This window comes from Plectropomus leopardus, chromosome 1 (genome assembly GCF_026936395.1).
Source record: "Plectropomus leopardus strain MGB_pleo_1.0 chromosome 1, ASM2693639v1, whole genome shotgun sequence".
NCBI lineage: Eukaryota > Metazoa > Chordata > Actinopteri > Perciformes > Serranidae > Plectropomus > Plectropomus leopardus.
This window is the reverse complement of record NC_142176.1, coordinates 41389429-41416992: the sequence shown is the minus strand read 5'-3', so window position 1 is coordinate 41416992 and position 27564 is coordinate 41389429. Positions and strand designations below refer to the sequence as shown.

Here is a 27564-nt window from a genome sequence, read left to right as displayed (position 1 = left end):
TACTGTCCTGGAAGAGGGATCCCTCCACAGTCGCTCTTCCTGAGGTTTCTACTTCTGCAACTGATTGGAAAGCTGTTGAATATCCTCAAGGTCTGTGATTTTTTTGTTTCTCTGGAGTAGCACATAGTTCTCACAGAGTAAAGTTGTCATAATTGTAAATTCAAAGCATTCAATAACTTTGTAGTCTTCAGTATAATCAACAAGGGCTAGCATAGCTACCAGGCTTAAAACACACCTGGTTAAGCTTGTCGTAGTCGAGAGTTGCCAGTTGGATCCTGAAGTTAAAAATCCAAACATCCATGGTGCCTGGTGGATCAGTGGATAGAGCAGCGCACCATATACAGAGGTTGTATCCTCACCTCAGCGGCTACGGGTACAATTCCAGTCTGGACCCTTTGCTGCATGTCACCCCCTCTCTCTCTTTCCCCCTTTCACGCTTAAACTGTCCTGTCCATTAAAGGCAATAAAAGCCCCCCAAAAATAATCTTTAAAAATAACAAAAAAATCCAAATATCCAATGACAAAAACCTGAAACCTGGTTGAAACACGTACGTAAAACAGCGTAAACAAGATTATAAAAAGTATCATAAAATTATGCTTAAAGCTGTATAAAATGTCAATTTATCACAGAGTTTCTGTTTAACTGAGACTAAATTTTAGCACGTGTTTAATACACTGTTTATCACTTACCATCCAATGGGGCCATTTCATTGGTCAGAATTTACTGCCCATGACATCTTTCCGCATGAACAAATTTAAGTCTTAAAACAAATGAAAACAACCAGATTCCGCAAAAGGTGACCGACTGTGTGATACATATTTTATTCTCAATATGTATGTACCATTCAGCCCATTTAATGAAAACTCACACACAGGTTAATTGTAAAATATATTCTGCTGCACAAGAAAATATGCAACTGTCAAATTAAGGGATCCTACACATTTTCATCAATGAAATTTCAAAACTTTTTCATAATATTTTACCCAATTTCTATGACCTTATGTAAGTTGTTTTAAATGTGTAGGCCATATAGTAATAAATCCATACATTATTAAACACACCTCCAAAGCATTTGCAGATCAGCACACTGCTCGGCCATTCAACACTCTCATGTGACTGTCTGTCATAAATAAAAATTGAACTCTGTCATGTCCCTTTAGTTTTGTGCTTAGTTGTTGTGCTGATGTTACTGCGGCAGCCTCCCACTCCAGCTGTCCATCAGTGGTAACTGTCAGCAGCGTCATTTAGCCATTAAGCACTCTCACACTGATTATTCACATATCAACTGTGCCGCAGATGTCAGTGTGAGAGTCTTAAATAACCCATGATATTTTCCTTTCTCTCCTCATGTGACAACATATTTCTTTGCCCCGCAGGGGGTGTGACAGAGATGATGATGTGTTGCTGGTCTGGTCTATGTGTGTCATGTGACACTGATGGTTTAATAGTCACAAGGTGCAGCACAAGATTTTAAATTAGTAATACAAGGGACATATTTCGTGTAACTAATGACATGTTTTGAAATTTTACTGAACATAATTTGAACAATAGCCAAACAATGTTCAACTTTTCCAAATTATTCTGGTAATTTCAAACCATTTCCATGCCTGGATGACTTTTTCTAGTTTCATTTCATGACTGTGGGAACCCTGATGAACAGCAAGGCTGTAAGAGTAGTTTCCCATTTGTTTCTGCAGTTCCACTGCTGCTGCATTTGGACACATCTGTCCCTCTGTAATGAATAACATTGTTAAAAGAGCACAGTCTCTGGTGTGCAGTGCAGTCCTGGCTAGATGAACGGATGGATGGATGTCAGCAGTGTTTCACAGCCTGACTGGAGGAGCTGCGTCTGACAGTATCCTCTGTGTGTCCCCTTCTCTACTTGTTCTTGCTGAGTGTTCTCTGCTTCTCTGCATGCTCTACTATCTTCTCCTCCACGTATAGGCCTTTGCGGCGGCGGACAGCGTTCATGTATTTGAGGGCCTGGTTTGCAGAGTCGGCTTTCTCCCCAAAGTGCAGGTATTCTTCCTCTGTGGTGGGAACCCAGTATGGATCACTGCTGATCACCTGGAGCGCAGAGGAGAGCGACAGAAATGTCATGCTGAGTGACAGTAAGCAACATTCCCCATGCGTGCATGTCAGTTTGGTCCTTTTTGGTTGATTTTTTTGTCAAGTTGAACTACTTTTGACATAAGTCTTCATTCTCCTTATAAGGAATATAATGCAAAGCTACTCTTTGTATTTGCTTACATCACAAAAACATCTGTATATGGGTTAAACAGCCCATTGTCATTCTGAAGTCATCAAATACAGCCGCTTTTGCAGTTGTTGTTTTTATTTATTTTTTAAAAAATGTGTTCTTTTTTTATTCTTTTCATTTCTGAAGTTTAGACACCTTCCACTGCGATTAACGCTCTAGAAAGTATGTAAGAGAGTACTGTCTGTGGCTGGATCGTGTTGGCCTATAGTCACTGAGCTAAATTATGGCGAGATTGTTCCATTGATAATAGGTCATAGTGGGAATTCCTGACTATTAATTATTCATCTGAAATTTTTGTAGTGGTTCCAGTAAAATCTGTTCTTTAAGTGGCGTATCACATGAAATTGCTCAGGTATGTTTGACTGAGTAATTAAGGATTAAGCCTCCTGAGGACATATTTGAGGACAGTTTGCAGCTATTTATTTTAAAAAGAGCAATGGCCAGTGGAGAAAGTCCAACACTTGACAGACCAATGGTGTAACTTTGTCTCTTACTCGGGGACAGACCCTCACATTCCCCTGTCTTTCCCTCGAGACATGATGATGATGCTCTGACTTTTTAGCTAGTGCCATTAGAAGGTCAAAAATTTCTCTGCAAAATATCTCTACATCAACATGACAGAATTGGCAGACATCCGATGTTCCCAGACAATAAATGCTGCTGACTTTGGTGATCCCTCACCTTTTCTCTGGTGCCACCATGAAGTCTACACTCATGTTCTGAGTGAAATGTCTCAACAGCTATTGCATGGATTATCACAAAACTTGCCACACACTACCGCATCAACTGACAGTACCCTCCACCCCCAAACAAAAAAAAACAACACACACACACACACACACACACACACACGCACACACACACACACACACACACACACGCACACACACACACTATAACAATCACAATGGCAGCACAGGCAGCAGGGTCCTGCACCTGGCTCTGGTTACACTGGGACAGATGGCAGAGAGCAAGCTCCAACAACAGGGGGATTACAGGAGACACACAGCAGCCACACGTGAGCAGCATATGCTGGAGCACAATGGGATCCAGTGGGGGGTGAGCGTGGATAGGCAATTCTGCAACAGTTAAGTACATGACTGGCTGACTGAATGATTAATTGTAAATGGGTGACACTATCAAGGAATTCTGCTGCTGAGTTTGTGTGGGTAAGAAGTGTATGTGACAAACAGTTACCACAGAAAAGTGAGGTGGCAGTAGTCATATGTGTCAGAAACTCGCAGTCTGATGAGGTAGAATTATTTCAAAATATCAGTTACTGTGAAGTATTGTCTTAAGCTCTGGCTCTTAGGGTAAAATCGTACAAGTTCAGCAGGTTTCTCATACCTTCCTCATAAAGTTACCGTAAGGTGAGGAGAACATGTGGACCAGAGCAAAAACACAGAGGAAAATATACTTTATACAATTATGTAGGTTTTTAATGGAGTGCAGCCTGAGGGGTCAAAGGTTGCTCAAAGGCATTCAATGTTGGTTTTCATGGTTGGTTTTCATCTTTCTGCCTTACATGCAGAGATTTTCTCCATTTCTCTGTTTTGATGAGATGATGAATTGTAGATGGCGAAATCCTGAATTACTGCAAATGTGTGTTGAGAAATGTTCTTAGACTGTTTGCCTGCGCAGTTTCTTTTACAAAGTGCTGAACCTCATGCCATCCTTCTTTGTGAAAGACTGAGCCTTTCAAAGATGCCTCTTTCATACTCAATCATTTTACTGTCATCTGTTAGCAATTGACCTGTTTATCTATTTATATTTTCTGACCATTCCACAACTTTCCAGTCTTTTGTTGCCTCTTTCCTAATTTTTTGGGCACCTGTTGCAGGCATTACATTCAGAATGCTTGTATATTTACCAACAACCCCCCCAAAACAATGATGTTCACTTACTTAAATCAGTTTGAACACCAAATATCTTGTCTTTATACCACATTTAATTGAACATTCCTCAAAATGGATTTGCACATCACTGCATTCTGTTTTTACTAATATTTTAACAACGTCTCAACTTTTTTGGAATCGGGTTGTACTTTAAGCTGGGAACTCAATTCAAACCTTACTGCACATCTTTCATACATTATGTGCATTATATCTGACAGACTCTCTGGCTGATCAATACAAGACTTATTCACATGATTCACCAGTCTGCAGCTCAACAGAAGCTCAATTGTGATGGAAATCTAATGTAAATGTCCCCACAGGAGCCACTAACCCTCCAGTTACACAACAATACAACGCTCAAAATCTGCTCTCTCTGCCTCTGTGCTCATTCATATGTTAATCCAATATTCTGGCCATATCCAATCACTGTCAGGAAGAATGCTGACATCGGCTCTAAGCAGCAGCCGAGTCCTGAAGCTGAGAGGGACCACAGGAGGTTCAGGACCAACTCTTTGTGAGGAGGCGTCTGCACATAAATGAAATCAGACAACAATTAATGAGGCAAGAGACAACAACTGCAAGCTGTGGGGGTCAAGTGTGTGGTGTGTGTGTGTGTGTGTGTGTGTGCGCATGTGTGAGTGTGAGATGGTGGGAGTTAAAATGATGACAAGAAGGTCATGACACATATGCAAAGGGACTATATGTGCTCTACAGGCTATATGGCATTATATTACAGTTTTGGACTCTCAACCTACAATGAGAGTAGGTTAAAAGTGATGTTTGAATGTGATAGTCATTTTGTTATAGTGACATAAAATGAGAAATTACAGAGAGGGTCAGAAAACTCCCCTTATAGTTTTTAGGCCACACAGCCCCCAACCAGGATTGTCATTCTGTTTCAAGAACTGCATACAGAGAGATATTGAAAAGTTCCACCTTCAGGTGATTAAAACACTGACTTATGGAGGATAAATGGAAAAGGAGGAAAAAGATGCTTTTTTAAAAATGTAGCCATCTTAGAGCCCGTATTCACAGGATTCTTGGATGATCCAGTCACATTTGAATGAAACCCCTCTGTAGACAGTGCTCTTGCACCCTGCAGACATCAAGTTCTACAATATTAAACCCATGAAGAAGAAAAAAAAATACTGACACTACACATCCAGTTTTGGAACTGCTCTAAAGAAAATCTCCCCAGGAAAAAGACACATTTATGACACATGAACCCCATTCCCATCTGCACCATATGTCTGTGTGGATATCCTATGCTGATGAAGAAAAACATGTAAATGCAGGTGTGGATGCAGACAGAACACACTGCTGTTAGGATGTGATGTACATGAGGATTTGACCACATTCTTAAGGAAAGAGCAGCAACACTTGTGGAGATCTCAGGCACCGCAATGACCTGCAGTACAGCTTATGTGACTGACACACATTGGTAGTAGTGTTAGCCAGCCTCTTCATAGGAACTGAATAACTTCTTAGCAAAACTATTAAAAAGTAGCGTACTCATGCCTTCAGTTGTCTGGGTCTGTCACATGACACATGAGTCGAACTGATTGGGAACCACTGATATAAAGAGATACAGATACTGATCACTTTTTTAATACCAAGTTAAAATAAAATAATGAAGTCATGATGTGTTTGGACAGGTTGGACAGGTTGCAGAATGTGCTACTGTCATATGAATATAGAAATATATATAAAATGATCACCTCCCAGTGGCTGAAGACGAGCTGTGGACTAGCCAATCCGCTGGTCCTCTTGCGGATCTCGTCGGCAAATCCGAAGCTCTCAGCCACAGGAAGGACAGCCTTGATGATGAACATGTCCGTCCCTTCCTTCATCTCTTCGTGGAGGACGCGGCCCTCTCGCCTCCCAAGCACACCATATACTCTGCCTGACAGAGAAAGAGACACAGGGATGGGACACACCCAATATACACAGCAGAAGACATGATCAGACTTCTGGAAGGCTGTTTTCAAGAAATACCCTTCCAGGTGAGGTCATTTTAACACACTGGGGACAAAGGTTCAAACTATGGCCCCAGGGTGTCCAAACTTTTTTCAAATGGGGGCCAGATAATATAATGTGAAAATGTCTGGGGACCAGCTGCTTCTAGCATCATACAGCTTGTTAAAAAATCCCATACAATTGAGATGTACGCTACTGTTTCGTCTTTCGGTGAAAAAGTAGCCTATTTAACATTTCACCGCTCACTGAAAGTGGCGGCCATCGCGGTCGACCGTGATTTTTTGCTGTGGCCATGTCTGCCACCTTGCAGGAAATGTTGGACAACTGTTTGTTTATTTACTATCAGTTTATGAAAACACATAAGTGCCGCCTGCATAGATCCTTCCTGGTGCATATCTACAAACAATAGTCCTGCTATTGGGGAGTGAACAGAAAAAAATGTTAAGTAGTCTTGATTAACTTGATTAATGGCCCAACTGATGCTGGATTTTTCAGAACATTTTTAAACACATACCTCTTTTTTATTCACTTATCTTTTTAATTTGCCCACTAGCAGTAGATAGCCATATAATATAATAAAGGACAAACTGCTCCTTAGAAAGATCAGCAAAAGACGTGGCATGTTTAGAAAACCACTACAGAAGGAACAGTAGTACTGAGTAGCTAGTAAAAAGCTAACTTAGAGACTGAATGGACTTCAGCTGTCGTCAAGTCCCTTAAAGAGTCAAAACACTTCAACACTTCAAAAACAAGTCCCATTTGAGATGAACACAGGGATGGTGCTGCTCGTCCATACAGTCAAATTGTAGCTGGAGCTCATCTTTTGCACTTTTACCTTAATGTTTGATTTTTTTTGTTTACATGTGAAAACTTCAGCTGGCCAGTTAACAGAATCAGGCGGAGGAGAGTTGACAAAATGGTGAGATGATTTCGGTGGTGTGTGGAGAGTTCTGCGCAAAGCAACATGAGTGTGTGTGGATGGCCTCGTGGGCATGAGCAGCTGACAAAATCTACATCACACAATAAAATCACAGCACCAAAACTGTGGAAATTACAATTTGCTCTTTAGTGATACCTTAGATAAGGTTTGAGAATGGGAGAGACAAAGAGCTGAGACACATGGACACTCACTTAACACACAGAGTAGACATGTGGGCGCACACACACACACACACACACACACACACACACACACACACACACACACACACACACAATAGATGAAATATTATCAGCTTAGTGATGATGAGAGAAAAAAGGTTCACACTTTCATACACTACAAGAAGCCGCACAACAAAAAACACACACATTGTAAAGGTCATAGCAGACTCGTGCAGTTTTAAGAAACAAAAAAAACAACCTAGAGAGACTGATCATTGTCAGAATAAGAGTATTCTCTCTGTGTAGCAGAAATATGTTGACACATCTCTCTTACCCAGCACCTCAGCAGTGGCCATGACCTCGCAGGTGTACATGGCAGCCATGAGTCTCTGGGGCTGAGCCTGGAAGGCGTGACGGCAGGCCTCCTTCATGGCAGCGATCAGCTGGCCAGAGACGGGCCCGTAGCAGTCTGCAGCTGAAGAGTCGGGCCTGTGCCTGGCCTGGCCCGCTTCTCCTGCTGCTGTGCCCTCCGTCTGGGCACATGTCTCAGTGCTTCCTTTCACTTTGCTGTCCGCTAAAGCCTCATGGGAGATGGTGTCCTCCTCCAAGGAGTCCTGATGTTGTGGCAGGGCTGAAGACTGGATGTCCCACCTCTCCACAGAGAAGCAAACGCCCATTAGGGGTTCTTCACACATGGGCCCTGATAGAGATGCTAGCTGGAAGCCGCTGATGATGCTGTTATCCAGGTCTCGTGTGATGGCGGCCTGAGATCCAGCCTCGCCAGCTTTGTCTCCCCTGGCCAGACACTGCCACAGCGAGGGCCGCTGGTAGCCCTCCACACTGTTCAGCAGAATATTGGGACCATATCTGAAAACAACAACAGTAACACTATGAATAATATTTGAGAAGGCACTACAAATCATTTTTTGTGTTAATATTCCTTCACTGACTCCTAAGCTGCATTGATTGAGATCTTTTGGCCACTTGGAGAAGGTGCACCAAGCTGTAAACACAGCAATCACATATTATCGTCATATAAAGTTATTCTAGCAAATATGTTAGCAAACAGTTTCTTATTAAACCCTCCAGCAGACACAGAGCCACATCAACCTGGATTCATATTTGTGTCAGAACCACTAAATAATCTTACTTTCAAGTTTATCATTTAATTGTTTGATCTTTAATTCTCAAATGAAAACCGCAGGATGTCCTGCACCAACAATACAGGCTCGTCCACTTTAAAAGCCAGCTAGAAAACAAACTAAGTGAGGGCACACTTAACTTCTTTACAATAGCTCCAATTATACATATAGTGTAACATACAAAAGTTGATTAGCAAAGGGAGGAATCATGGCCTTTGAGCCTCTGGCAGGATTTACTGACATCTTAACATCTTGTGACAAAATGGCAAAGCCGTTGAAAATCACTTGAGCATGAAAACAGCGTTTGTTTGAAAAATAGAAAAATGGAATATGTCATCATTTACAAGTTCTTTTTAGTCTGAAATCACCTCTTTCTATTTCCCCGCAGAATGTTTCTGTGCTGAGCTACGTCAGAGGAATAGAAACTCAAAGGAGAAAAAAAAAAGGAAGAAGCTTCGAAACGTGACTAACTCAAGATTACTTAAACCTCATATTCTGTTCAACTAAATGGTGGAATGTAATTTTTCACAGAACAAGTGCTTTGTCCCCCGTCACTGGAAGAGCATTAGGGAGGATCTCTGAATAGCCAGTATGAAGGGGAGGAATGATGACGGCGAGCGAACATTTTAAACTACAGATGGGCATCAGACTAACGTCAGAAAACAGACATGAACAATGTGAGCCCATCCTGCAGCCTGAATGCATCAAGACAACAGGTGAACAAGTGTTGAGTTTGTATTAATTGCAAATTAAAATAGAAGCAGAGTAGTAACAGGAAGCCTTCTGAGCTAAATAGGATTAAAGAGGTGAATAAAACAGACTAGGAATAAAGGCTTGTCTCAAATAAAGGCTGGCTTCCTGGACCCTGCAGTTGTTTTTCTTATTGTCAGCACACTGCTATGCTCCATGTGAGCGCAAATCAAATACATTTCGTCTCCCCTGATTCATGTCCTTGCTGTGTCTCTACTTTTAATCTGTCTTGCAGGAGTCAAAGTCCATTGAAGCATGTCCACATCACTGAATCGGAGTCATACCTGCGAGGCCCAAAGGCCCAGATACGCTCCACAGCATTCCTCCACTTCCTCCCCTGCAGCAGACTCTCCAGCTGGGCCTTGAGTTCCGAGATGGCCTCCAGGGTCCTGAGGCTGACATCCAGACTCTTCCCCTCCCTCAGGGACATGTTTACCTGCTCCAGAGTCCGGATCAGCTCTGTGCTGTTCTCCAACAGAAGGGTCACCTCTGTGGGGAAGAACAACATTATTGGCATAGAACTGAAACTAAGACACTTCACACCTCTGTTGCTTCAGCCTCTGTAGCATTAGCCACAGTTACACTGCCTGTTCAAGTCAGAAATATCACGCCGTTTTGCCGCCTCACTGTTTTGTATGTAGAGTCTTATCATGTGCTTTAACATCATGCCCATCACACCTCTTTGGATTGCGAGATGCTGCAATGCAGTGAATAGTCGCACAGTGGAGCGGAATGATGCCGCCGTTGGTTCTGTGTAAAAGTGCAGGGTGGTATAAAGTTTTTGGCTGGTCTGTAAACCTGTGCTCCCTGACACTAGAGCTGGTGGAAGAGTGGACTAACTAACTAGACCAGTAACAAGATTAACTAAGACAGTTTGAGGAGTTTTATTTTGTTTATGTCAAGTTTGGACATAATTATATTTTGCTTTCTATTTCTTCAACACCATGGCCCCTCTTACTGAAGCACGACTTTTCTACAATTGAGAAGCACTTATCAACATCTGGAAAAGTTGTGTGGGGTTTGGACTGAATGCAGCAGACCACGAGAGGATCCCCAGCAACGGCGTATGCCAAGCGGCCAGTCAGAGCAGAGGGGAGAAACGAAACTGAAAGCGCCAGACGAAGAGAGGGAGGAGAGCCGTCATCAGGGTCAGGGTGAGGCTGACCTGACTTGGACTGAGAGCTGTTCCTCTACCAAGCCTTCTTCTAGCTAATGTCCAGTCATGAGAGAAGAAAGTGGATAAGATGTGATTGAGGCTCACTCAGCAATGGGAAATTAGAGACTGCTCCGCACACATCTTCACAGAGACATGGTTAAGTCCTAACATCCCAGATCAAGCTGTTGCACTGGATAGACGGACCTTGCGCCCCCCGTCATCCTTCAACTCCAAAGATCAAGGATCAAGGACAAATGAAATTTTGTTTTTTAAACTTTGTTTAAAAAAAATGACTAATAAATCTACCTTCTACATTTTTCTATCTTCTTCTCTGTGAAGGCAGGGCCCCGCAGTAAGATCATAAAACACTTTTCCCTTCAGACATGGTTAACACAGCACATAACAGAGAGAGCTGAATGTATACTGAGAGCTTTGGCCCAGCTGCTGGGTCCAGGTCTTACCCTGTGGCAGAGGGATCGCCCGCACGCTGACAGTGGCCAGTCTGTTGGGGGTGGTGAGGGTGACCAGGCCACTGGGGTCCACATGTAGGGTATCGGACAGACGACCCTGAGAGGCCTCCTCCTTCACCTAGCAACACATACAAACACACCAACAGATTCATGAACCCATCACTGGCAGTGAGAGAGGATCTCTGTGTAAACGTTGTGGGCTGAGGTTCAGTCCAGTCAAGAAATCTGCTCTCTGCTCCATCACTACTTCTGACTTGTGACCTCTGAATTGTGCTCAGATACTGCTGCAGCTACTACTACTACTACTACTACTACTACTAATGATAATAATAATAATAATAATAATAATAATAATAATAATGATAATAATAATTTTATTTATATTTAAAACCAATTAGGGAAAATACAATTCAAAGACTATTAGCAGTAAACACAGAAAGATTAGTATTTATAATAGAATTAAGATGATTGAGGCTGAATAAAAGCAGGTTTATAAAAATGCGTTTTAAGAAGTGATTTAAAAGAAGTCTGTGATTCTGCAGCCTCATCTCCTCAGGCAGTTTTGTTCCAAAGCAGAGGGCGAAGGCACGGTCATCTCTAGTTTTAAGCCTCGACTTTGGAACGGCCAGAAGGGCCCCACCTGAGGATCTAAGACTGCAAACTGGCTCAAAGGGGTGAACAGATAATGTAAAACATGCCACTAATCTTACAATTAACACACAACTGTAAAAGGAATCTCCTCCTATGTGCTATTTTCCAGCAAACAGTTAGCAGATACTACATGCTCACAACAGAAAACACAGCAGCTTTATCTCTGATGTGGATGACAGCTCAATGACTGTGCAGCTGACTGACCTGGTGGATGATGGCAACTTTTTGCTGCTTGCCAAGGTCTTCATTAACCATGTCCACTTTTGGAGGACGTATCACTGTTTCTCTGAATGGAATTATTGGCTTGGATGCGCTGATCTCAATTTTAGCAAACCTTTAAAAAGACAAGAGAAAAACTTGTTACTGACATTAGCAGTTAATGTGGTCTCCACCAACCACCATCAATTTCCTGCCAGTCTGATAATCTCCAGCATTACAGTCACATACTGGAAGAACACAAGTTATTATATCCCTTACCAGCCAAAATTGGCATGTGCACGCAAGTTTTTTAAATACAGGTAAACCCACTAAATACGAGCCGTTGGCTTTATTCCCACTGCAACTGAACTTTCTGCTGGAGAGCAAGCGTGTGCGTGTGTGTGTGCTGTTTTGTTGGTGTGTCCGTGCGACGTCACAGACAGGCAGGAGAACAGGTGAACAGTTGAAAGCAGTAGGATCACAAATCTTTGAAAACTTTTTTAGTAGTTTCTTCTCTTTATTTATCTCTTACTCACTATTTATCTCTGAAAGTCTCCCTTTCAAACTCAATTCAGACTAATTTAGAACAATGTTTCAGTGCTGCTAAGGGGGAGTTGAGGGTAATTAGCGACGGCGCGTCATTGCATCTCGCCGGCTGGGGAGCTGAAATTACCACGTCCACCCGGGTGTTGTGTTCCTATGAATGCTAATCGGAGCCAAATAAAAACCCCTATTGCAGAGTCATTTGACCCAGGTGTGAATGCCAATCATATGCATACTCATTACATTAAAAAGCCAGATGTTAGCTGGTTTTTTTGTGTTGTGGAAATGAGGCTTTAAACACATATTTATATGGTAACAAGGGTGAGAGCGAATGTGGTGATATTAAGTGGGTGAAGTAAAGATGAAACAATCAATAGATAAGGTTGTTTTTATTTTGCCTCCCCCATGTGAAGATTTGATGATTTTCTTTGCCATATATGGCAGTAAAATGAATATCTTGTGGTTTTATACTGTTAGCTCTTAGTTCTGTTAGCAGGAAAACAGAACATCAAATATTCAAACATCATAGATATTTCTTTAAATTACTGTCATAATTTATGAGTAGGAAAAAATAACTGTAATTGTCTGCATCAACACCATCATTCAATCAACAGTTCCTTGCCCACAGGCTTGTCTGTGTACTAAATATCTTTAAAATCTGGATCTCTTTGAAATCGTGGATATCTTCCTGACAGAAAGACTAGTGAGGGCAAACACAAAGCCTTCTTTACACAGCTAACTCAATACCCCTGTAGTTTTATTAAAGAACTTGCTTTTTTTAAAATCTCACATGACAAAGAAATATATACTGAAAGGTATATGGAGCCAAACTACATAAATTGTGATTCACCTGGTTCATGTCCCTGTCGTGTCTCTGCTTTAAATCACCCTGGAGGAGGCATGCCTTATAAATGGCACAGTGCAAGGTTCACTTGCAAGTTAAAGCATTTTTCTGCAGTATGCTGTATATCAAGTATTTTTCTAGTGTTTTATGTTCTTAAGAAAAGAAACAAAAGATAATCATAATCACAGTTGACAGCACTGCATCCAAGGCCTGATATGTCTTCTTCCTCAGTGCCAGAGAGCACCATTGTCCAAAAACTATTCAAAACACATCAGTGAGCCAACATTTTGCACTTGGTGACATATTCCTTCATTACAATGGACAATATACTGTAGTATATTTATTTATTAAATTCCAAATACACTGTCCTGCTGCCAAAAAACATAACGGTGCATCATTATGGATTATTCCGCTGCAAAAAATAGTCCCCAAGAAATGAACTATTTCTCCTCTTTGAGTAATATTTGCTATAAATTACAATGATTGTTACTATTTCACATGTCTTACTGCAGTCAATTTAACCAATAATTATAACATTATGATGAAACTTGTGACTAACATCCCTAGCAGTTACTCGGGTTATCATACTCCAACCATCCCACCCCTCCTCGGCCCATTTGCCACCACAATGCAGTCAACCAGGAGACAGCACTGCCATTGGCCACACTTAGGAATAATCTCTGTCTGCGCTATGTCACCTCCCAACATCATGTTTCAGCAGGAAATACAAAAAAGTAAAACTACCAAACCACATTTTGTTTCTTATGCGATGTGAAAGGTGTTGCTCATGGTGACAAATAGAGAAGTTTCACCAAGTCTTCAGTTCAACTCAACAGTAATGTTGGTCTGGGTCTGCTAGCTGTGTAAATAAGCCACTGTTTGATAGCATGTTCACCATATCAACTCCATACAGTGATAACATGTACATTTTACACCGTGTGGCCAAAAGATGCAGTTAATGAAGTTTTAGAATAGGCCCTTGAAAACACCCAAATGGAATCCAACTCTATGTTGTGAAAATTTCAGCTGATGATAATGTGGAGCTTCTTTACCGTAGCTTTGGTCTGGGGATGCTGGATGAAATTAGCCTCTGAGTAGTCTTTCTATCTATTTAAGTACAAATATTATCATAAACACAATAACAGCAGAGTTAAGGAAGATGTAACTTGACCCGCTGTGAACCTTCCCAAATAATGAAGGCTGGCTGAGTTTGTGTCAACTCTTGAGATCCAATCAACTGCACTTGTGAATACTGTTTAACATGTCTCTGATTGTTTGGCAGCTGACCCACTTCTGATGACGGATACAGAGAGAGAATTCCTTCAGAGTGCGGGAGCTGTGATGTCACAATCTCGTGCTCACTAAAATGGCTGAGCAGCGCTGACCTCATTCTAAGTGTGACACACACTGCAGGTCAGACTGCGTGCCAGAAATGTCACAAAAGGCTCACACTGCCATCCGCCAGACGACGTGCTGACCAGTCACCTGGCCAGACAACCAGGCAGCCAGTCAGGAAGCCAGTCAGCCAGTTCATGAGCCAGTCAACGATCTAAGAAAACAGTTATCACCAGCTTCCATAAACGTGCTGGCTTGGCTGGATGCTGATTGGCTCTGCTCTCCATACAACAGGGCTTCCCTAGACAAAGTGTTTTTAACCCTTAGGGCCCTCTTTAATATACTTATACTAATATATATATATACTATATACACACCCATACAGCTCTGCGCACAAAATATGCTTTTAAAATCAAGCTTTAAAAAATATTATTAGCCATATATTAGCCAACATCAGTCCTAATCTGAAAAACAAATATTTATTGATTTTCAGAATTTTAACCAAAGTTTTTATTTGTTTTAATGCAAGGTTTTTGTCATGATACCATTATCATTTAGACTTTTTTTTTTTTTTTTAAAAACCCAAACAAACAAACACAAAACTGAATTATTTTCAATATACTACATGCTAAGTATTTAATGTTTTAAATGATCATAGCCTTGGATATGTCAATGATTAGCAGCAACATTGATTTTTATACTGTACATTATTAGTTTTTGTGCAGCGTTAAATATTCACACTCATACTGCACTGCACACACAATGTACTTTGGAAAATCAGGCTAGAAAAAATATTATACATTAATGATTTTATGCTTTCATTGATTTTATTTTATTTTTTAACCAACATCAATCCTAATGATCAAATATTTATTAATTTTCAGAATTTTAACCCTTTAAATGGCAGGTTTTTCTCATGATGATGATATTCTTTTAGATGATAAAATTTTTTATTTTGCTTATGACAGTCTGGGATATGTCAATGATTTGCAGCAACATTGATTTTGACAGTGCAACTAGTGGAAATAGCATGTATTTTCATTACATGAACACAGCCAAAATGATCATGAGTTAAGAATGAAAAGTTTGTAAAATGTGTTCAACAGTCCCTAAGGGTTAATCGATGACTCGTTTGTCTTGAATAGTTAACGTTTAAAAGCAGAGTTCTCTTAAGCTTGTTTTGAATTGCACTGTGCAATGGCTGTTTGTAGTCAGCTTCTTATCCTTTTGAATTTTCAGTTTTCAGGTTATTACAGTTTTGCTTACTATTATCATTGCTTGAAAAACAGAGTTGGGATGCAGAAATTGATCTAGAATAAGATCTGAATGCTCATAATAATGCTAAATCGTCCCTGAATGACAATGTCACTGCAGCCCTCTTGAGGGCAGTAAGGCGTGCCAAAGGAAAATCCTTACCAATCCATCAAGTCACATCAGCAGGCAACAAGCCAACAAACTGAACAACAAGCCAATGATCTAGTCATCCAGCAAGCCATCCACCTATTCAATCAGGAGGCCACTCTGTGAGCTAAGCAGCCAGCAGGCTAGTCCTGTCCTCCTTTGCCATCTCTGTCCTGAGCTGTCTGGCCCGGCTAAACATAGCAGCAGCATTACACATGGCCTCCTTTCTTCAGCTGGAATCCCATAAATACAGTGCAGCAGGCAGCAGAGAGGAATCCTCCTCCACTGACATGACAGAGGCTCACTGCCAAGTCATGACTCACACAGCAACAACATCAACAAGTTCACTTTAGGAACACTGCACTCCATTGATGGATGATTATTATTATTTTTTTAATTATTTTTTCTATTTCTTTTTTAATCAGTTATATTTTGAGCAACCAGAAAAATACCTCCCTCATTATTCATATGTTTTGTATGCTCGTATTTATTTGTCACATTTATTTGTCAATCTTAAACTATTGTCTTGGCCACATTTTTGCAGTGCCTGGTGTAAACTTCCTCTGTCCGTCCGTCCATCTGTCCCTTAATGTCAACGTCACTGCAACTGCAACCCTCCATACCTGAGGCAAAATGTGATTTGTGTTCTTGGGTTTTTGGTTGATTGTCTATCTCTTATGTGTCAGCTCTGCGAGATGGTCTGGAGACCTCTCCCGGGTGTACCCTGCCTCTTGCCCAATGTCAGCTGGGATAGGCTCCAGCCCCCCACAACCCTTTAGAGGACAAGCGGTTACACACAATAAATGAAAGGGGATGAAAAGCATCAATAGAACTGACCATGGTCGTTATAAGCTCTATGGAGACTGGGTGGAAGTCACTTCTTAGTAAAAGTCATATTTGAGACTACCTTGAGTGTGCCAAACAGCTCTGAAAGCAGGCTGAGAGCAGGAGGAAAAAGAGTCTGTGAGGTGATGAGACCAAGAGTCAGCTCTGCAGCCTGAGTGCCAGGCACCAGGTCATCACTGCAGTCATATGTGTGATGAAGCATGATCTGGGAGACAGGCCAATGAGTGGAGCCAAACAGAAAGAGATCCTTGAGAAAACTCCGCTTTATTAAATCTGCTTTCAGTTCATGCAACTTTCTGTATCTCAGCTCACTCTCAGAGCTGCTTGGGTTCAGTTGATATCCACTGTGTCTCTATTACATTTCAAGTGGCATTTTGTGCTTTTTGTCAATAAGGCTTCCCTGTTCCCCTCTGCCACTGTCTCCAGCCCCTGCTGCTTCTCCTTCATCATTTTTGTCCCTTAAATTACCAGTTCTCCCCAGACTATTTTCTAATCTAATTCTAAACCAATTCTCACCTGTCTTCCATTAGCAATCACTTGGGTTTCCCTCCTCACTCACAAACCCTTTCCATGACCTCATCACCCTCTTCAGTACATGTACCTGCCATTGTCACCAGCTTGTTGTTAGATCATTTGCTCCAACAGAAAACATTCTTGGATTTTCCTGCTTATTGTTCCTGCCTCTTTGCCTGCCCACCTGCGACTCATCTCATCTGCCTGTAAGCCTGTTTTCCCCTAGTAGACCATCTTTTCTAAAATATTCTACATGTGGGTCCTCCCTGCCTGTGCTGCTTCACTCAGCTGTAACAGTAAACTGTATAAAAAGATGGATAACAAGACAGCTCCCCCAAAGTGTAACTTTTTAATCTGGATCGCCCCCTGGTGTCTGTCTGCAATATAGGTCATAAAGCCTGCCCCACCATATTAGTGAATGGGCCACGGGCCAAACTAAAAAAGTGCACACCACATTAATTTTTTCCAAATATGGTTTCTAGTTGTCATCACCCTGATGTTTGTTTAAGTGTTTGTTTTTATGTTAAGTTCAGTTTTAATGACTTATTTAATTGCACTGTATAAGTGATACAAAAGGGAGATTTTCCACCATGATTGACAGCTGTGTGAGCCAATCCATCTACTCGCATTCATTAGAGCTACTCGCATTTGGTCGGACAGGTGTTTTGGCGGAAATACCCCTACCATTGATGTCGCTACTGCGCAGAATCCGGCTCTCAATGGCATCACCCTCGCAAGATGGCAACACTAGTATCTCAGATATTTTAACCTCACTTAAGCATAGCGGGGGTTAAGTTGGGGCGCGTTGTTCATCTTTATATACAGTCTATGACTGTAACACAAATCCAATCAATAGTGCTGCACAATAATGTCTGGAGAAAGACTCATCTGAGGTATGGGATGGTATGATAAAATGTCTTCATGCTAATTGATATTCATCTTTAAGCTGTCCTCTATCTGTCATGACTGAAGTCTACTGGATAGACGAAACCAACAGGGCTAGAATTTACTCTCCCGTAAAAGTAGAGACATAGAAAAATGCACACTGCTAACTACCTCATAATGTCTATCTGATTTTGGGAGCAGTTCCTGGGGAGTGTTTGCTCTGACTCCTTTGAATTGACTGATTTCTATTCCCCCACTGAGACGGCATCAGCTGAGCTAACTGAACATAGAGGCACAGCTTTTCACCACAGCTGCCTTCAAGAATGAATAGATGGTGTCAATAAACTGATAAAAATATGATTTCCACAATGCTAACATAGAGCTAAAGCTAACAACATAGAGTCACACACTCTATGGGATGTAACCTACACAAGACGATGATAAAACGCACAGATAATCTGTGGGCTAAAAAGCGTACTGGTTGCAGTTTATGAAATGCACTAACCACATCCTCATAGTCAGTCTCGCTAGGTTCATAAAAAACAGACTACAGTACTTTGATGGATCACATAAATGACAGAGGCATTCTCATTTAATCAATACTCTGGGTTTTGCAATGCTAACATATGCAGAAGAGGTTTGGAAGAAGGTCAGGCTGAAGGGCGGGGGGGTCATCCATCTCTACTGTTTCCACCTACCACTGCAATCAGCAGTATTTTGTATTTTATCAGGTTGAGAAAATCATTTGGCATTAAGCATTAGACAAGAACAAAATAAAGATGTTGCAAGTCGGCTATGTGCTTCTGTCTGGTTGCTTGTCCGCAAGCTACACATTGTACCTACATGAGAGGCTTCCTGTCGGTAGGTCTGGGTCAACAGCAATATTAAAATAACTACATTCAGGTTTTTTATTTGTTTTTAAGACTGAAGCAAATCTTGACATATCCTGTAGAAATGAGAGAAGCCAGTGTTGTTCCACTTTAAGGCTTTAGGATTTAATTCTTGCAAACTCAATTTCTGATACTGCTACACTGCTCATGGTTGCCATTTAAATTGCTTACCAATACACAAGAGAATGAAACATTACACAAACAACTGCTCCCCAACCCCTATTTGGGGTCACCAAAGCTTCACAAGGGTTACAAGGCCTTCTTGGCCTTAAAGCGGAATTCTGGTATTTTTCAACCCGGGCCCCATGTTTACATGTTTAGATGTGTGAATTATTTGTATTTACCACGGGTCTTGGAATCGCTCCAGTAGATCAGCTGAGCTGGGAGTTGCGACACATCTTCAACAGTTTTAACGTAATCCTGTGAGGCAACTGCATATGGCAAAGTTTCTGCCATCAAAAGTGCTTGCTTTTCTCACTGATGTGCTCATATTGTAATACTTAGAGTCAGAGATGATAATGAGAGCAACCTTGGTCTCAGGTAAATTCCCATGACCCTCCAACAGCCAAACAAGGATAAAGACACTGTCCACTGTTCCATGACCAGGATGGAATCCTCACTGCTCCTCCTGAATCTGAGGTTTGAGAATTGGCCAGAGCCTCCGTTTCCAGCACCCGGAAGTAAACTTTCTGCAGTTCCACAGAAACTGTGCTCAACATCCATGCAGCACTCTTAGGGCTAATCTTATAAACAGCAGGGATCTTGTAGGCCAGGAGCCTTTTGACTAGCTCCACAACCTCTGCCAAGGACATGGATGAGGCCTCCCCCAGATGTTTGGACTCTCGACAATATCCCCAGTGTCGGTCAGCAATTCTCCTCCCCTGATCAACATATTAATGGGTGACTTTAATCTCAATTGGCTTGATAAGACATGCTCTAAGAAGCTAAAAGGTGTAGCCAAACGGTTCAACCTAAATCAAGTGATCAAGGGCCCAACTAGAATAACCAGATCCTCTAAAACTCAACTAGACTTAATTTTCACAAATAAATTGGATCGCATTAATAAGACCTATAATCTAATCACTGGTTTATCCGACCACAATCTCACATTGGTATCGAGACAGCTCTCCAAGACGCGTTATAGAAACCAAATTAATGAGAAGATCTACACATCATTTATTCCGAAGAGGGATTTAGAGCTCTTGGATCTAGACATGAGGTCAACCAACTGGGATAGTTTAACCTGTGTGGGGAACAGTGAGCAGACCTGTGCTACTTTCAAAACAGCCATCAGCCAAATCCTATCCAAATATATGAAAACAGGACTACAGAAATGTAGACGAAGACAAAATCTACCTTGGTTTAACGATAGACTGTGGCTCCTAATGAAAGAAAGGGACTCTGCCCTCAAAAAACACTTAAAATCAGGACTGAAGACTGACCAACTGATTTTTAAAAGTCTAAGAAACAAGGTCACATGTCTGCTTAGAAAAGCAAAAGCAGACTTTTTCTTAGAGGTTATACAACAGGCCAAAGGGAATATGAAAATGTTATGGAACTGTATTGATAAACTGTCTGGGAGGGAACGAAGCAAGAATGGAAATATAGAGCTATATGCAGACTGTCTCAATAGTGTAGCAGCCACATCAGGAACACGGTCCACTGAAAGGAACAGCGTAGTAATTGCAAACATGTTCAATAACTATTTTTTAAATTCTGTCATACAACTGAGTAGCCCTTCTCCTGTGGAGCAGCCAACACCTTCAGTGGGTTTGGACGGGTCTGAACTGAGTCCTAGTTGCCAAGCATTAGGAGTCTCTCCTACAGCAGCGACCCTCCTGAATTTTGTACAAATCAATGAACCAAAGGTAAATAAGATTCTCTCTTCATTGTCTAACTCGAGAGCTATGGATGCATGGGGACTTGATCTGGTCTTTATTAAGAAATACAAAGATGTTTTCACTGCGCCCATTATGCATATTGTAAATCGATCATTGGATGAATGTGTATTCCCCTCCTCTCTGAAGACTGCCATTGTAACACCAATATTCAAATCAGGTGACAAACAGGAAGTAAGCAGTTACAGACCCATCAGCATACTCCCTGCCATCTCTAAAGTTATAGAAAAAGCTGCTGCTGAGCAGCTAATTGAGCACCTCAACAAAGAAAATTTGCTACATCCTATGCAATTTGGCTTTAGAGCCAAACACTCGACTGAAACTGCATGCTGTTACTTCCTAGAAGTCATTAAATCCAGTCTTGACTTGGGAGGGGTGGTATGTGCTGTTTTCCTGGATCTTCGTAAGGCATTTGACGCTGTCAACCACTCAGTGCTACTGGCCAAGCTGTCTAATTATAATTTGTCTTTGAACACTATTAAATGGTTCCAATCTTACCTTGCTGACCGCTCCCAGTGTGTAAAAATTAAGGATAAAACATCTCCGTTGAGAGCCTGCACAACTGGGGTGCCGCAAGGGTCAATCCTAGGGCCGTTGCTCTTCAGTTTGTACATCAACGATCTGCCTTCCATATGTGATGGTGTGGAGATCTTGATGTACGCTGATGACACAGTTCTCTTTGCTCACGGGAAAGACGCACATGTAGTTGCTGCCAAATTATCTGCGGCGATGGAGAAGGTTACTGAGTGGCTCTACAAGTCTCGCCTTACGTTGAACACAGAGAAAACTGTTACAATGTACTTTTCCAACAAATGTAATCGAAATGAGTGTCCCAACATCTGCGTAGGCAATCACGTAATTACAAATGTTGAGGAATTTAAATATCTGGGTGTCATCTTGGATTCCAACCTCAGCTTCAAAAAACATGTCAAAAAAGTGTGCCGTGTACTGAAATTCAACATTGTGAACTTCCGCCACATCAGAAATTCTTTGTCATCTGAAGCGGCAAAATCATATTTAGATGCCATGATTACCTCCCACATATTGTACTGTATTTCATCTTGGTCTCAAGCCAAGCTGACAGTCCTAAATCCACTCAGACAACTCTATAATCAGGCTTTAAAAATCCTAGACAAGAAGTCAAGGTGGCACCATCACTGTAAGGTCCTCCAAAAATATAATATCCTTAGCTTCGACAATTTAATATTGTACTCTGATCTCCGCCTGGTACATAAAATTTTGCACCACTCTGCCCCCCCACCACTGAAGACTTTTGTCCAGCCCCGCTCTGACCTACTAAGTAGAACATTAAGGTCTGCATCCAGAGGTGACTGCAATGTCCCAAGAAGAAGGTCTACCTTCTCCCAATCGGCCTTCTCCAACAAAGCCACGAAGGAATGGAATAGACTTCCGGACAATTTTAAAAACATTACAAAACATCACAGCTTCTCATGCGCAGTCAAGGACTGGATACTGAGCAATCAGACATGTCTGCACTGATGTCTCTGATATCAGGGTTGTATGCATTTTGGAGGTCTGACGTATTATTTTATACTTGTACATGTTATTTATTTTTTACTCTGTATATTTATCTATTGTAATAATTTTTAGATTTGTACTATGTTGTCTGTCTTTTATGTGAGGACTACAGATGGAAATTAGCGCTACGCTAAATCTGGTGCAGCCATCTTTATATTCTACGAGAATATTCAATGTCTCTGCACACTGTCCTGCTAAATAAATAAATACAAAATACAAATACAACACAGCCTGTGAAGCCTGAGACATGCCCTTCTTTCACTTCTTGAGGTGTCTAATAATTCACCAGAACTTCCTTGAGGCCATCTGAAAGTACCTCTCTATAGCCTCCTCAAACTCCTCCTGGACTTACATTTTTGTTTCGGTGACTGCCTCAGCTGCAGCCCCTCTGGCTAATACCTGTCTGCTGCTTCAGAATACCCCTAGGCCTACCAAGTCTGAAAGGCCTTCTTCTTCAGCCTGACATCCTTCTTCTTGCTGGTGTCTACCATGGGGTACTAAGGTTGCCGCCAGGTGTTTTGGTGCTGCTTAGGAGGAGATGGTTGGTAATTAGTGACGGCACATCATTGCAACTCGCCGGTTAAGGAGCTGAAATCAATGCATTCACCTGGTCGCTGTGTTCCCATCAATGCTGATCAGAGTGTGAGAAAAACCCTACTACAGAGTCATTTCACCCAGGTGTGAATGCCGATCATACGCATTGTCATTGCATTAAAAAGCCAGATGTTAGCGGATGATATCAGTTTTTTTGCACAGTGGGAATGAGACTTAAGAGAAATACTCTCAGCAACTTGCAGTTGCATCGAAGTGACCCTCTTACTCCGGGGGGAGAATTCAAATATAGTGGTGTTTAACTGGGGGTTCGTATGTATCCCTACGGCCATCGCCTTTCACCCTAAGCAATGACAGAAAAGGAGCTAGTTTAGCCCCTTTCCAGGACTTTGATTCCAGAACCACTTGTATGAGTAGAGGTGAGCCAAGCAACATCTGACTGTTACTGCTCCACCTCCTGCCATAGCTCCGATTTCTTCCCTGTCAGAGGTGCAAGGTGCCACTTGCTACTCTTAAAAATTCACACAGACTTACAGAGCAGTGGCCCGGCCATCTGGAGCGACTTGGGATTCATTTTTTTACTCAAGGATACTTAGACATGCAAACAAGTGGAGCCAGCTGGAACCAACGATCCTGTGGTAAGTGGAAAACACTCTGTGCCCCCAGCCACAGTCTCCTGCACAGGTAACCTAATGCAGAAGGCTGTGTAAAATTTTTTAAAAGTACATGACTATAATCCTCATTTGTTTTTATAACTGGTTCCAATGCAAAGTTGTTTCTCGATACCAAACAAATTTGTCTTTCTTGGGCAGTGTACATGTTCAGGTTACAGGGAGGGCCAGTGTTTTACAAAGTGATATCAAATATGGCTTCCTATGTTCTGAAAACAGCAAGAAACCCATCTCTCAACTAGGTCTTAACTGAATATGTGTGATCATATGGGACAAAAGTAGTCACAAAAGGACAAATTAAATGTTCCATTGTGAACATTCTCTAAAATCTATCTACAAGTCTGTCAGGAAGCCAGTGTTGTTCTTCTGAGGAGGCCTGCAGCATCCAGACAGACAGAGGCAACAGTCAATGTATAATCAATCAATCATTCATTTGTTTATCCCATAAAACCATACAAGGTATGTTACAACCAGCTTGTGCAATGCAATTTAGTCTGTTTTGCCTCCTCTGACATTGTAGGCTGCTATTTTACAGTTGTCCATGCTTCCAGACTGGCTGCAGTGTGTGTGTGTGTGTCTACGGCATCCTGGATGGTTGATTGTTTCTGGTTGTGGAATGTATTACTGTAGTTTTGGAGAGCGTTGCCTCTGTTTTTGTACAGATTTGATTCACCACAGACTCAGTGAATTCATGATGTCATCAGTGATGTAGACAGTGGTGTCCTTGAACATGTTCCAGACCCTGACTGGTTACGTCTCTTGCATCACTGGCGGTTAGCCACGTAGTGTGTTTAACTTGACCGCAACAGGACGGCCTCATGGTAGCTTTTCCTGAATGCAAGCCGTGTTTCCACCCTACAGCTTCCTCTGAACAGCATATAGCAGTGATCCAGAGTGTTTATTCACACTGTTTTTAGATAAGGATGGTGCTGAAACTGGAACCTGATCAGCTTCTCCTTTTCTTTTTCTCTCTCTCTTTCTCACTTTCTCAGATCTGAGTCACTCACTACAAGAGCACACACCTGACCTCCATTCCAAATTTAGCCTTCTAGGGCAAAAACTGTGGCAGACAAAGGGTAGGGTAAGGATGTTTTGGTGGACCAACCGGTTGACAGTGAGTGGGCGCACAACCTATAGAGCTAATGGTTGCAGCTCTAAATGAACTGGACTTGACTTGTTCATAACAGTGGTGCAACCTTAAAAGCACACAGCCAGAGACACAGAGACATATGGAGAACACTCACCGGTCTTTCAGGTCATCCAGGCAGCGTTGGAGATGAACCTCACCAGCAGTGACTAGAACATGTTCTCCTGTTTCTTGGATCAGAACCTCAGCACAGGGATCTGCCTGGTTCAACAAACGCATCCCACGCACCAGCTTTGGCATCTCACCTTGATACAAACACATGAGGTGGAAACCAATTTCTTAATGTCTGTATTAGCAGATTATTAGTCTTAACTAGTGATTGGTACACTTAACATTTGAACCAATTCCTGTACCAAGAATTCAGTAGTGGTACCAAATGATACTTTTCTCTCTAGAACTTGAAAAAAAATATATAATTACAGTTGGACAACATCAGTCCAAACTATCAACTTCAGCATTGTTGTTGTTTTGCAACTTTTTTTTAATAAAGACCATGTTACACACACAAACTGAGGGTGCTTTCACATCTACCCTGTTTGGGTCAAACAGGGTAGGGTTTGTTTGCCCAGTTAGTACGCTTCATTTGGGCTGCTGTGACAGCTGTCAATCCAAACCTAGTGCAGACCAAACAGAAATACTAGGTCTTTGTCTGCTTACAAATTGACTCTGGTGCAGTTCGTTTGTGGTGTGAAAGATAAGTCAGACTAAAACTGGACTTTTATAATACATGTTAACATGTTAGTCCAACTGAAATCATACAAAACTGAATTTCTCAAAGTCTGACTAACACACCCAGGTTATGCAATTGGAAGGTGATTTCATGTGTCATCTAAACTCCTCAGTCGGACTAAAACTGGCTTTGCATTCTGCATGTGCTCCCAGTCACTGCATTGGCCTACCTTGTTGGTTAGGGATAGGGTATTTATGAGGGGGGAAAGGAAAATGAGTCAGGCATTTCAAAAAAAACATTAAGCACGAGGGGAGGGACTTGTCCTACAACACAGGCACGGAAGCCAAGTAATGTCCTGCTGTGGATAGGACTGCAGCAAAACAGATTTTAGCCAGCCTAAAAAAATAAATATCAGTTAAAGTGTACACTATAACTGAATTTTTGCCTAATTTTCCTTTACACCATAGCTGATGGAGGCAGCGGCAGACAAGAAAAGCCACTGCTCGGTGGAGTAAAAGACTGTTTTTCTCAATGAAGTCAGTTGTTCTTGATGTAACAGCATCAAATCCCCATAAGTAAGGGCTGTGTTACAGCAAGGCAAAGTGCTGATTTTTTTTAAATCTAGCTTACAGTTCAACTGGTAATGTTTTCAGGTGGCTTAAAACTAATCAGTAAAGGCACCGATTGCTCAGCGCCGTTTCATTATATGTAGCTTTCTTGACGCAGCGGTTTACTACCCCAAAGTTATTGTAAATAAACAGTTATGATTGTGATTTAGTCTGTGTCATAGACTGTATAAACAATATAGGCTTACTGCAACTAGTTGAAGGGGAGCAGATCTCCACCTGCCGAGGAAGAGTCGGACATACTTCCACCAATAAATGGATTCTCCCCCGGTGCTTGTGCACTGGGACAAGGACAGTAGTGCAATTAAATGGCCCAACTGAGCTATAACCGTAGCTCTCCTTAACTGTGCAGATAAACACTCCTGTGTGTCCACGCACTGTTGGATAAGGAGCCTCCAACATGCTGTGCAGGCCCTGACCTGACTCAGCTGTCTGGCTCTGTCCCACAATTTAACCTCTAGGCAGTCACTGCAAAGTCCCACTGACCAGGTCTGTGATGTCACTGACATCAAGGATAATTCCTCAGGTAGTCTCAGCTGCTTTAGTCCCCCTCCAGTTTCAGTGTCTCAAAATCCTGCCATATCTGGATTCCTGGCTAATCAATGCCTCGTCTCTAGGAGTAAGTACTACCTGTATACAAAGTGTAAAAAGTTATGTAATAATGAATGTAAAAAATACATAAGCTAATTAGCTGTACATGTGTCTCCAAGACTTACTTGGGTGTTTGGGTTCTATGGCAACCCTTACAATGGGCGTGGCCTCAAAGTTTAGAGGGATGAAGGGCGGGCAGGCAGGGGAAGTTGACAAGGTGGCCGACTTTAAAACGCACTCCTCCAGACCTCCAATACCTGATGAGAGAAGAGGAGAAAATCATTAACAGATAGCAACAAACAACATTACAGTAGAGTTAGGGTTTGACCCTTTAGGAACAAACAAGAAAAGAAAAGAGCAAAACATATGGAAGGGTCCATTTCTTTTCTTATGCCACCACCACAGCAGGGGCGTTTCTAGGGTTTGCGGACATTTGGGGCTGAGCCTGCACTTCTGTAGAATGGGATAATTTTTTTGTTAAACAAGCTCTAATTAATGTTGTTGGGTTTTTTTTACGCTGGCACCGTTGATATATTCAAAGTACATGTCTTAATCATTAAAACATTGAAATGTCTTTTACTTTCCAGATTTCATGTGAGTTTTAATGTTAGAAAATATTAGTAGTTTTGAGCAGTTAGTATTAGTATCAAGTTGAATCAAAATATTTCAAAACAACAATCTTCAAACATTTACTGATTCCTGTTGGAAAAAGTTAAATGCAATTATTTTATCAGTTGCGAAATGTAACTAAGAACATTGACTCAAGTATTGTATTTAATTAAAATTAAGAGGTACTTGTTTCCATTTCCATTTTATGCTAATTTATACTTCTACACCAGAGTTATTTCACAGATTGAGATTATTAAAACAAAATATAATCAAATGGTATATGTGATGATGTATTATAGTAGGTTAAATCACACAGCAGTACATTAAGTCATTAAAATGAGCTCCATCTTTACCAGCTGCAACATTAAAGACACAATAATGTGTCAATAATTATAATCCGATA

At 41.5% G+C, this 27564-nt stretch overlaps 1 protein-coding gene across 2 annotated transcripts in view; it reads right to left on the bottom strand.

Moving 5' to 3' along the window:
* Positions 1-798: 798 nt before the first annotated feature.
* Positions 799-27564, bottom strand: part of efl1 (elongation factor like GTPase 1) — an 80687-nt gene continuing 53921 nt past the window's right edge. For both annotated transcript variants that reach the window (XM_042484793.2, XM_042484801.2), the window contains 8 exons: positions 26678-26809; positions 24763-24910; positions 11608-11737; positions 10744-10870; positions 9411-9615; positions 7569-8101; positions 5875-6059; positions 799-2068 (listed from right to left, as the gene is read on the bottom strand). In XM_042484793.2, coding sequence (XP_042340727.1) covers positions 1880-2068; positions 5875-6059; positions 7569-8101; positions 9411-9615; positions 10744-10870; positions 11608-11737; positions 24763-24910; positions 26678-26809 — 1649 coding nt within the window. In that variant the 3' untranslated portion in view covers positions 799-1879. The remainder of the gene's footprint in view (positions 2069-5874; positions 6060-7568; positions 8102-9410; positions 9616-10743; positions 10871-11607; positions 11738-24762; positions 24911-26677; positions 26810-27564) is intronic.